At 45.0% G+C, this 12,656-nt stretch overlaps 1 protein-coding gene across 1 annotated transcript in view; it reads left to right on the top strand.

Moving 5' to 3' along the window:
- Cds1 (CDP-diacylglycerol synthase 1) overlaps positions 1 to 12,656 on the top strand; it is a 72,182-nt gene that overhangs the window by 38,765 nt on the left and 20,761 nt on the right. The window contains exons 4-5 of the mRNA XM_085691579.2: positions 3,483 to 3,580; positions 5,578 to 5,717. Coding sequence (XP_085547705.1) covers positions 3,483 to 3,580; positions 5,578 to 5,717 — 238 coding nt within the window. The remainder of the gene's footprint in view (positions 1 to 3,482; positions 3,581 to 5,577; positions 5,718 to 12,656) is intronic.

The following is a 12,656-nucleotide window of genomic DNA, read 5'->3' as shown; positions in this document are numbered from 1 at the left end:
TGATTATGACATGTTTTTTACACAAAGAAAAGTATTTTTAAGACTAGGGAAGGCAGCATGAGAGAGTTTTGATAACTTGTATTTGTCCTCACACCTTTATAACTTGCAGGTACACACCTTAATAACTTGTATTTGTGTTTTACTGAAATTTGGTGAGGTTGTCCTTTTAAACTAACAAAACCTCTCAACTGTCAAACTGCATCAGAGATCTTTGGAAGGAAAAAGTTTTACTTGAGTTATTGATTAAAAAACTACAGAATAACTTACTTGGTTGACACCTAGAGCCCCTCTTCAGGGTTCTCCATGGTCGCTGAGGGTCGTATTTTTCTTTTGTTGTTTAGTGCAGGGCCTGCCAGGCTCCAGAAGATGCTGTGGGCTAAGAAATCTGTAGGAAGACAGGCCTAACTTGACCTGAGCAGCTAGGCTGTCGATTCCAGCCATCTGTCCACGTCTGGAGATCTTCAGTTTAGATGAAAGGCAGTTTAGCCCAATGGTCAGTGCTTGGCAGTTGAAGCAAATTGTGGATGGACATTATTGTGTGCCCATTTGTCTTCTGTCTTCTTTGGAGGAAGTAGAGTGCTGCTGCTAGGAGCCAACCTGTCTCTTTTTGTTATGAAAAGTTTTTTTTTAATAATTAAGCATTTAAATGCCATATTCCTCAGATCTCTAAGCAGATGAGGGTTGTTTACTGGGTATAGATAAGTCATAACTACAGTCTAGAATCTTCCTGGAGGGCTGGGTCTGAGCTTGACTGTGCTGGCTCTCAACTTAACAGGTAACATTTATACTTGTAAAAAGACAAAAAGAAGAAAAAATTGCTTGCAATAGAAGGTTAACGGCAGAACTGACAATAGTAGAGAACAGCTTAATATGTTTTAAATCGGGGTTGGATTAAGAGACTTAAAAGTACATACCTGTTTAAAACATGAGGCTTATTATTTTGTAGTCTAGAATGAGATACAATGAATAGAAAATTATAACATTTAACGGTAAACATAGGTACACTTAAGATACATGTATGCACACACACACACACACACACACACAGTGAACAGGAATTGGGCAAAGTGGATGCTTTGGTGGGCTCTGCCAAAGGCATGCCACTGCACAAAACGCACGTGCAACAGAGTCAGTACCGGGGAACCAGGTAGGGAATACCTCAGTAAAGATGGCGGGACTTGGTCACCTGACCTGGTTTTCAGTTAAGATGGCAGCAAAGTTACCTGACCTCAGTTAAGATGATGGTAAGGTCACCCATGTAACAGTTAACACTGGGGAAACAGGCAGGGAATACCTCAGTAAAGCTGGTAGAACTTGGTAACTTGGTCACCTGACCTGTCTCTCAGTTAAGATGGTGGTAGTCACCTGACCTCAGTTAAGATGGCAATAAAGTCACCTGACCTCAATCAAAATGGCGGCAGTCACATGTTGTATGGAAGAGAGACCTAGAGGCATGATCCACCCTGTTGCTGAGCCGCCATGCCACAATCCACTGTGGGGAGCAATGGCTAGAAGTGAAAACAGCTGCCTAGTGGGTCGGTTTCTGCAGGACAAGTGGTAGTGGTGGCAGGGATAGTTTGAGGAAAAGCAGAGCTGGTGGGACACCAGCAGAGCGTTCACAGGTGGGTGGCTGATTGTTTGAGGGTTTATACTATAGCCGAAAATGTGAAAACCCACGAAAACAGCAAAGAAACACCGCAGGGCCTATAGGAGGACGTCTCCTCTCTACAGGCAGGTGTTAAAGCCTGACTGGCTCCCGTCCAGTTTACTCAGCAGCCAGAGGCAATAGGCCGCTCTGAGCAGTCTCTCACAGCGGGATTACTTATGAGTGGTCCAAAAGAAATGAAAAAGAAAAATCCAAGGGACGAATGCACCACACAGCGTGTGCAGTGCTAGTGTGGGAGGACCAATCTGGTTAGTCCGGGCACGTTTTTAGCTATGGAAAGCAACCAGAGATGAATGTCAATGAATGCTTCAACCTCAGCAGTGAAAGCTGTGGTTGGCTGACTGGAAGGGGAAAAGTCACCACTGAAGCCGCTGGTGTGGGCAGAGAGGTCAGTGTTTAGGCAGATACAGTGTAGAACTATTGCAAAGAAACTGGTTCCAGAGCCCAGGGTTCCATGTGTCCTCGGCTGGCCCGCCTGTGGGCAAGGAACGAATGTGGAGAGAGCCTGGCCAAGTCAGGAGTACCAAATGTTATGGTAAAAATAAAATACCATGGGTCCCCGAGTAGTGGCAGTAGTGGGCAGCAGGCACGAGACCACACTGGGCCACAGCAGCCAGTCCCAGGCAGGGAAACACACAGTGGGTGAGAGACAGAGATCTGTTAGGCACACCATGCAGAGAACGTGGGTATTTATTTAGTGGGTTATAGAGGGGAAACAGGGGAAGAGGGGAAGGGGAGAAGAGCAGAGAGAGAGGCAGAGAGTGGGGGGAAGGGGAGAAATGGGGAGAAGGGAGAGTGGCAGAAGCTACCTTTTTGGGAGAGAGACTGAAAGGAAAGGACTCAAGCTAGAAGTGAAAGAAAGATCCTGTTGCTTATGTGGTGAATGGGGGTTGGGGGTGAGGAGAGTGGGGAGGGAGTAGGCGGGGCTTATCTCTTAAAGGGTCAGGACAGACCATTACAGCAGCCTCACCTTGATCCCTGGGTTTATCACTGGGAAGGGCTGTGAGCAGAACCTCAGCTCCTGAACACAAGGACACCTTGCAGGCAGAGCTCCACCAGCTTTGTTGTCTGTGTGAACATGCCGGTGACGCTGCCCAGACTCACCAGAGCTGTTGCTGGCTGTAGACCATGCTGCCATTGTTTGTCCTGGACATCACCTTTTATTTTTTATTTTTTTTTAAGGTAGAGTCTCACTATTTGGCTGTGGCTGGTCTAGAAGTCACTTATGTAGAGATGGAGAGAACTCTGAACTCACAGAGATCTGCTGCCTCTGCCTCCTGTGTGCTAAGTAAGATTAAAAGTCCATGCCACCATCTTTGTAAGTGTTGTAGCGTGTGATTAAAGATACATACGCCCAAGCAGACTCCCCTCGGTCAACTTTTTCCCATTGTAATCTAAGAGACGGAAGTGGAAAAACCAGAGCTGGCCATGCGGTACCTGCAACACAGGAGGCTGAGGAGCTGAGAAGGGAGTGAGAGGCCAGTCTGTCCTGAGACCTGTCTCAGAAAAGATTATCCATCTCGAGAAATGGCGAATACGTGCCAATAAATAATAATAAGAAACTTCCCCAAGGACTCGCTACCCCTGGCTATTCTTGGGAAGATCTCAGACCTTTGTTTTAAATATCCATTTGCTGCTCCGATCGGCATCACTTCCCTTGAAAGAGCGAATATCGCCTCTTTGCTATTGCCATTTAGAGTAATTAGAAATAGGTAGATTAAGACTTTCTAAAATACACATGGCAAGATGTTGCTTTAAGTTACACAGCACGGATAGAAACACTGAATATCATGTGACCCTGTTGTTTTACTCCTAGGTTCTGGGCATCCAAGTGAAATGCTTCCACGAGATCATCACCATTGGGTACAGAGTCTATCACTCCTATGACCTCCCGTGGTTCAGAACCCTGAGTTGGTGAGTGACTGCCACACCGCTCTGAATAGGGAAATTGAATTCATCTCTAACGTTTTAAATTACAGGATGATTTTTAGAAAGAGAAACATGCTGTAACTGAATTTATTTATTATTATTTTTAATTTATTTATTAAAAATTTCTACCTCCTCCCCGCCTCCCTTTTCCCTCCCCCTCCCCACACCCCTCCCTCTCTAGTCCTAACAGCAGTTAGGGTTCCCTGCCCCGTGGGAAGTCCAAGGTCCCCCCCCTCCATCCAGGTCTATAAAGGTGAGCATCCAAACAAACCAGGCTCCCACAAAGTCAGTCCAGGTGGGACTGATCTAATGCAGTAGAATAAAAACCCAGTGCCATTGTCCTTGGCTTCTCAGTCAGCCTTCATTGACAGCCACATTCAGAGAGTCTGGTTTGATCACATGCTCCATCAGTCCCAGTCCAGCTGGCCTTGGTGAGCTCCCTTTAGATCAGTTCCACCGTCTCAGTGGGTGGATGCACCCCTCGTAGTCCTGACTTCCTTGCTCACGTTCTCCCTCCTTCTGCTCCTCATTTGGACCTTGGGAGCTCAGCCCAGTGCTCCAATGTGGGTCTCTGTCTCTATCTCCATCCATCGCCAGATGAAGGTTCCCTCTGAGTGGGCAGCCTCAGTGAAGGCGCAGGACCTGTTCCTGTTCCTGGGCCAAGGACCTCACAGACACTAGGGCAGGCTTGGGGGAGGGGTGGACAGGGAAGAGTCTGTAACTGAATTTATAAAGAAGAAAATAACCTTTGTTCCTCCTCCAGCACAACGTTCCTCAAACTTTCATTTTAGTCTTTGTAATGACATCTACTAAATGATTAATAGATCATTTTATTTCCTTCCTGATCATAATTTTATGAAAAACTCTCTTTTTTCCCAGTTGATCAGAGAATATCAAATATTTGATGTGTGTGTGTGTGTATGTGTGTGTAAAGCTTTGCTTTACTTATTTTTTTTTTAACATGTCAGGCACTCATCCCTGCCAAGATTGGAGTAGGAAACACGGCACTCTACTAGATTCTAGTCAGGCTCCGCGGTTGTGCCTGGAAGGAATCTGTTCCGTTAACATCTTCTCTGAAGCCACTGCCTTCCTCAAACAGCTGCTTCTCACCTCTGGGCTAAAACTATTCTAAATAGTTCCTACCTGAGTGTGCTGACTCAGGCCTGTGACCCTGCTTCTGGGATCCAAGCCACAACAACTTGTTCAATTGCCCTTTGTCTGAGGCAGGAGGACCATGAGGTCAAGGCCAGCCTGAGCTGTATCGTAAGATCCTGGAGATGGGGAAAGTGGTGGAGTGGGTGTTGATATTAGAAGAGGTCATTTTCTCCTAGTACTTTTCTCCATTCTAACAAAATATATGGGAAACACACACACACACACACACACACACACACACACACACACCAAATCAAAATATGAAGAATCATTACTCGATTGGAACCCTTCTGGGCTTTGAGAAGAACTGAGAAAAACGTCAGAACTATGTGCGGGGCACTGGGGGAGATGGTCAGCCACCTCTTCCTCCTTCCCCTCTTAACTAGCTGGTGAGGTGAGGTTGTGTTCTCCAGGGTTAGTTATTAAACATGAGAACATTAATCAGCCAGGAGTTAATTTTTATTATAAACTCAATGCTGTGTGTGTGCACAGATGTGTGCACATCTGCCTGTTCATTATCAATTCAGTGCTGTGTGTATGTATGTGTGTGTGCATGGACATGTGAGCATCTGTCTGTTGTATTTTGACATTGTTGTCTGTGGTACTATATTTTGAATGAACACATGAATTGTATTTGGTGAATTGCTGTTTGCTGTTGACTGGATTGGGCTAAAATAAAGTTTAAATGAGAAAGCAGCATTTTTGTGGAGTTTATTTTGAATTAATCACTTGAATTTGATTTTTGCCACCAAAATGCAGAGAATAATTCTGTCCCATTTGGTGGGGAGAGCATTCAGACACACCAAGCTAATGGGTTTCAATTGCAGGTACTTTCTCCTGTGTGTGAACTACTTCTTCTATGGAGAGACGGTGGCAGATTACTTTGCTACGTTTGTTCAGAGGGAGGAGCAGCTACAGTTCCTCATTCGCTACCACAGGTTTATATCCTTCGCCCTCTACCTGGCAGGTAAATTGAGGCTGCTCTGCACTGACCTGCGTGCATATTTCCACATGTGTTTTTAAATGCATTTGTGTTTTTTCTGTTGCGTTCTGTTCCAGGCTCTCTTTACATTATTTCTCATGCATTTCCATTGTGGTCTTAAGTAGCATTTATTCCCTCGTGGTAATTTTAAAAAAACCATAATTATAGCATTCCATGTTCCTGAAATTTTTCTTTTCAATTTATAATTTATTAGAGTTTGTATTAATCAAACGTAATTTGCAGAGAAAAATTTGCAAATATATATTTATAATTGTCCCTAGGAAATAAGGTTTTGGCTAGAGTTTTGGTTCTCAACCTTTCTAATGCTGTGGCCCTTTAACACAGTTCCACAGTTCCATAAAACTGCATCGTTGCTCCTTCATCCTGTAACTTTGCGACTATTATGAATGGTAATATAAGTATTTCTGGAGATAAGGGTTTGACAAAGGGGTTGCGACCCACAGATTGAGAACCACTCTCTGGATGAACCAGGCAGTCTACTGGAGAGGTTATTTGTGTGCAAGCCTGCTTCCAGGACGCTGGAGCCTTTCTCATTGCTGCAGATTAGGGCGTGGAACCCAATGTGGAATGTCTGGGGACTATCAGAGGATGGAAAGCTTCTCCTAAAGGATTTCCCACGTTTTATATCTGCTTTCTTATCCAATCTGTTTTCTGATTTCTTCCCTTAATTTTAAAAGTTTTAGCTGGGTGTGGTGGCACACAACTTTAATCCCAGTATTCTGGGACGCAGAACTCTGTGACTGCCAAGCCAGCCTGGTCTACAAAGTGAGTTCCAGGACAGTCAGTGCTACACAGAGAAACCCTGTCCTCAACTCCCACCCCAAATGTTATTAATGGAGGCAGAATAGAAGGTTCAGTGGTTAAGAGCACTTGCTGCTCTTGCCAGGGACCCAGGTTCGAGTCTCAGCGTGCTCGTCATGGATCACTGCTGTACAGTCTTTTCTGCATAGACACTTCCATACAGGCTAAATGTACACATAAGGTAAAATATATAAATCTTTACAAAGTGATTGATGATGTATTTACAGAAGATGCGTTCTTAGAAATAAGCATTAGAATATTCCTACTCCTTCAATTTGTAGGTAATTGAATTCTCGGCAGCTGGAAGAATTGTGGCCCCTGCAGAGAGGTCACCCTAAAGTTCTGTAGCCTGTGAGCCTGGGCTGCTTGCGAGGCAGTGCACACCCGTGCTGTGTCTTGCTCTGAAGTCAGTTTTGAGATGGAACCTTTCTTCAGAAGATAGGAATGCACCTTATTGGTGTTTAAAAATGTTAGTGAAGTTAGCAGGAAAATGTTTTGTAGTGGCTTCTGTTTGTTTATTTTCTCTGGTGACTTTTAGTGGGGTTCAGATTGAGGGTCCACATTCCCCACATTCCTCAGCAAGAGCTGATTCTCCAGTCTGCCTTCTGCCATTCACCTGCAATCTTGCTCTGTTTCATGTTACTGTTACTGTAATTACTTAGTAATAGTAATGGTTAATTAAAGTATGAGTCATTTCTGCTGTTTATTAGTTTTTAAAAGCCAGTTTCCAGAGATTTGTAGTATGGGCAGCGCCCTGCCCCACTCCTCTGCAGCGCTCCCTCTCTGAGGGTGACGCTCATCTTCCTTTACTTTTGGCATTGTTTATTTTTATGTTGACTTCTTGTTAAATTCCATCTTGCGTTCCACAATCTCAGACCTTTAAGTCATTATTTATGATGCTTAACTGGTATCCAAACCATGACTTCCTATAGAGCCAAATAATGTCGGACTTCTATTCATATTTTCAAACATTTTATTTGTCTGAGTGTTTTGCCTGAATGTATGTCTGTTCACTATGTGTATACGAGGCCTGAGGAGGCCAGAAGAGGAGGGCACTGGATGCCCTGGAACTGGGGTTAGGAACAGTTGTGAGCTACCATGTGGGTCCTCTGGAAGAGAAGCCGTTGTTCTTAAGCCGCAGGCCATCCCTCCAGCCCCTCCATTCATTTTTAACTCTTTACTTTCCTACTGAATCAGCTGTCCTACCTAGTGGAGCCATCCATATTACCCATGCATGTGGCCCACGTGTGCTGGTAGTGTTTGGTTGGTTGGGTTTTCTCATTTTGTTTTGTTTTTAGATGTCCATACAAACCAGAGACTGTGTCTTTTACTGTGATTAGTGGAGGTCCCTGGGCCCCTCCTCCTGCCTTCATGATTCAGTTCTTTCCCAGGTCTCCCAGCTTTTTGGACATCATCCCACCTTGCAGAAGCAGGGCTTCTAATAGTGGCCTATGAGATGGTGCAGAGGAGAACGCTTTGTGCTCATAAGTTCTTGGAGCCCTGTGACTGATCACCATGACGGGGCTTCGTGCCTGCCACCAGTCCTTTTTCTCGATGCTTCTCTTGCCGCCACTGACCTTTGTGTTGGTTTTGGAGACCACCGTCAGCCAGCTCTGTGGTCTCAGGACTTCAGATGTTACCCATGTTGCCTGCTGTTGAGTCTTGCGATGTGATGCTTCCATCCTCTTGGTTCCAGTTGGTCTTCATCTTCATTTCTTCGGTGGCATTTGTGCAGACTGCCAGGGCCGCATAGAAATGAGCGTGCGTGCTCAACGCCTGATTTGACTTCTTCCCCTGTCTAAACATAGCACATTGCTTTCTCAGTCCTGTGGGCTGTCCGGGACAGCCAGCTTTTCTAACAAAGTGCCTAAAGTCAGTGGAGGCTGAGTAGTGTGGGAAGGCTGTACCTGTGCCCACTGCTGACTGGGGCCTGGTCTGTACCTCTCCATGGGAGGCTGGGAATATGAAAACCATACCAAGATTCTAAAACAGTCTCATTAAAGATCGGATGTTTAAAAAATATATACTCTGTATTTCATAGTAAACATTCAGAACAACAAAGAAGTATTCAGTAAGATCATTTTGAAGCCTTGGAGCCTTACTTCCGGTCTCCAGGGGCTTGCTGAAGTTATTCTAATTTTCAGAGTATTCAAGCTTGTACGCTACGTTCCTATCTTCCGTCACCTATTTTCTTAGACAGATGAAATGCGATTCTTCTATAACCCATCACTTCCAGTTAATGTAGCTTCAGGTGGTTGTATAGTAACACATCTAAATCCACGCCAGTGTCTGCTGATCCGTAGTTGTATCAGATTGCAGCTTACAGTCTGACCGGGCATAAGTCCGTATATATGAAGCCGCCCCTTCTGTCCTTCCCACTGTTGGTGTCCGCAGCTCATGGATGCACATAGTGTCTGTTGAGCAGAGACAGACAGCGAATTGATTTTCTTGTTGTTTCTGTTTAGACTTTCTAGACTTTCTGTACGTGAAAGATTTAGAATCTCACAAAAAAACATTGGTTGTTTTTCCCAGTGATTTCTGCCCGACATATTTCACCACATGGTAATAGGCACAGTGGTCACAAAGCTCGTTTGAAAGTCACTGGTTCTTCTTTGAACAAACATTCAGGTCCTCGGTGTGGCAGCACTGCCAGCGTGGGGGACAGTGACTGACCCCACCTGTGTAGAGCCCGTGAGGCTGGGTGCCCCAGTTCACGCGGAAACATGATGAGCAGGATTGACAGAAGCAGAATTGAAGGAAGCAGGAAGAGAAGGCCCTGCTCGGGGGAGGAGGGCCGGAGCACCTCGGAAAGCTTGGGGAAGAGGTGTCTGGTGCCATGAAAGGTGAGGGGTAGGCGGGCCTCTGTTCATCCTGGGACCAGCTGGCCGAGCCAGAACAGAGCTGAGAGGATGGCATGTCCAAGCCCAGGGAGTTGGTAACTGCCTGTGTCTTGAGAAGCTGTCTTTGTCCCCGAAAGGGTTAGTACTTCTCCTGGGGAAGCCACGTGGGGTTTCCACATCAAGAGAAGATAAAAGCAAAGTCTGTGGCCAAGTGAGAAATGGGTTGGGAGCAGTTAGCAGGGAGAGGAGCGAGGAGGCAGAGCCTGTGCCTCAGATTTATACTCAGCACCTAAACAGTGAGCAGTTAGCTGGTCCTTGGAGCCCGGCCACTATTTTATGACAGTCTATGAAAAATTGCTCTGGGTCCCTGGCTATTGGTTTCAAATATACTTTCAAATTGAGATCTTTATATATTCACGTCTAGTTGTAAGAATTAACATTTGCCTTTTGCATTTTGTCCAGTTTCTACCCACATAACTATCTGAAAGCTCTCGCGTCATCCTAGGAGATAGACAATTGTCATAGTCCTGCAAAACACACACATACACACACACACACACACACACACACACACAGCAGCAGCAGCAGCAGCAGCAGCAGCAGCAGCAGCTTGGAGTGAGCAGGGAGCTATTAGGTCCAACTCCGTGGCTTTCAATGTGTGTGGTTCTCATTTGGTCAATCCTTAGAGCCCTCTGTTGAGCCCAGCAGTGAGTTTCCCTTTGTGTTTGCTGAATGATGAGACGGCTGAGAACATGTGGATCCACGGGATGCTTTTGAGTGCGGTCACCTCAGCCTCACTGCTTTGCTTGTGGTGCTGATGAGTCTTTAAGTCGTCAGCAGTGCTATGAGTCTGACTGGAGCTAGACTTTGAGATGGTGTCAGGAAATAGGAACCGTGCTGCTTATTTATCTGTACGTTCACACGACAGTGTGAAAGGGCGCTGGGAAATGCTGGTTTATTGCCATGACCAAAGGACTTTGGAGTATATGTCCTAGCTGATGTAAAAAGCAAAGACAGCCTAGGCTGTTTCATTGACATTATATTTTACTGGAAAAGATGTAGATATCTCTGGGTCTGTCCCCCTTATCAGAGGCCATGAAGATCAATGACTTGCTTCCTGTCATACAAGGTAACTCACTGAGGCTCTCGAAGTTGTCCTGATATTAAATAATCTCGTCACAAAGAGAATTTGACTAAGAAGCAAAGAAAAAAGTCAGCAAGACTAGAAATAGTACAAGTTTCTCCAGAGACAAGATTTGCATAAAAAAAGAGCACTGTCTCCCAGACTTGGCTACTTGGGTTGGGGCTGTTTAGGAATGAGAGCAAGCATATGGCTGCAAGTTCTGTGATGGTGGGTTGATACATTTGGGGTGCTTGACCCCAAAGGACATCAGCAGCTACAGTCACGTGTGTAGTATCTTAGCAAAGGATTGTTTTGCTTACATGTTACATGTGTTTTTTTTTTTTTAAAGCCTTAGGTAATTGATCAGTCTCCTTTGGCAGCTTTTCTCTTCACATTCAGCTGCCATGACTCTGTGTATCGGTGTCTGAACTACCTGTTCCTTTAACCTGTGTGTGCACAACTCAGCCATAGTCTAGGGTGTGACTCTGTGTATCGGTCTGAACTACCTATTCCTTTAACCTTTGTGTGTACAACTCAGCCATAGTCTAGGGTGTGACTCCACCACACAGTGCAGTGTGCCTCTGAAATTACCTAAGATGATGCCAGAAGTTGGGGTTTGGCAAGTAGTGCAACCAAGTAAAGAATGAGGAGGAAGCTGGTAAGCTCTGTGTTCAAACCCAGGCTCCTCCTCATGGCTGGTTCAGAGTTGATGACACCACATGTGTACTGGGTCCTTAATCACAAATATTAAAATTTAAAAATACTTATTTTTCCATTTTCCATCTCTTCAGCTGGACAGTGAGTTCTGTAATGCTCGTGATTCTCACTTTTTTTAAAATCTTGTACCTGGAATGTCATAAATGCTTGATATGTTTTTAAATTGTTAACTCATTTTCTGAAATCTGCTGTATTGTGTCTTGTGGGCTTTTCCAGTATCTCAGTTTTTCCTTCATTTTTCACGACCTGCTCGACCATCTCATCTGCTGCTATTCTTGGCTATAGAGACTTGGCTTTGTCTGTCGGAACCCGGCTCTTGCTGCTACCCGGGGAGTGCTTGGGATGGGATGCAGGGTGCTCATATCTGCATCAGCACCTCCAGCTCAGCCAGTCCAGCTCCACATAACTACATTGAGAGCTGTTACATCACAGCTGAGTGGGTTAGGCACCTGTGCTAGTGTGCTTTCTGTTGCTGTGTTCACTGCTTAGTCAAGAAAATGCCCCACAGCCATGTCTACAAGCTAGTCTGATGGAGGCAGTTCCTCAGTTAAGTGCCCCTTTTTGCAGGTGACAAGTTAGTAAAAACTAACCGACCTTTTTAGTGACTGCTGGTGTCTGTAATCATCTAATAAAGCCTGTGATTTTAATTGAAAACATAACTGTATAAATATTCTTTAGTCAAGAAAAGATATGACTGTGGATCCAATTGTAAAAATTATCTTAACTCTGGAGTTATTAGGATATGTGCACTTTTTATGTTTTAAGCATAAAATATTCACATAGCCATGTAGTTGTGAATGATAATGATTTTCATATCTATTTTTTAAAAGGATGCTTTCCTTTAAAAATATTTAGCTTTAGATAAACTTGATGTCTTAGTCGCTGTTCTATTGCTGTGAGGAGACACCGTGACCCAGGCTACACTTACAAAAGAGAGCATTTAATTGGGGCCGTGCTGACAGTTTCAGAGGCCTCGTGCATTATCGTCATGTGGGGAGCATGGTGACATGCGTGTCCCTGGGGCAACAACTGAGAACTAGATCATGGTTCACAGGCGGAGAAGGAGAGGGTGGTACTGAATACTCCAAGCCCATCCTCTATGACACACTCCTTCCAACAAGGCTGCACTTCCCAATCCTTCTAATCCTTTCAAACAGTTCCATTCTCTGGCGACTAAGTGTTCAAATACATGAGGCTATAGGGACCACTTTTACTCAGATCACTATACTTTGCACCTCTTCTCCTGAAGGCAGAGAAGTGTGTGGTCTTGATGCATTTAGTTCTTGAGTAGCTGTGTCCCTTATCCCTCCCCAGGTGAATCTCCCCCTCCTTGGCACCTGTGTCTCCCTGGTCCCCTCTCTAGAGCTCCCTCCCTGTTTACTTCCCTGGTTTCTGTGCCTACTTCAGATGATCTACTCACAT

Source organism: Myodes glareolus, chromosome 8, assembly GCF_982192425.1.
Source record: "Myodes glareolus chromosome 8, mMyoGla1.1, whole genome shotgun sequence".
Classification (NCBI taxonomy): Eukaryota; Metazoa; Chordata; class Mammalia; order Rodentia; family Cricetidae; genus Myodes; species Myodes glareolus.
Note: the sequence above shows the minus strand (reverse complement) of the source record. Positions and strands in the feature narration are given on the sequence as shown.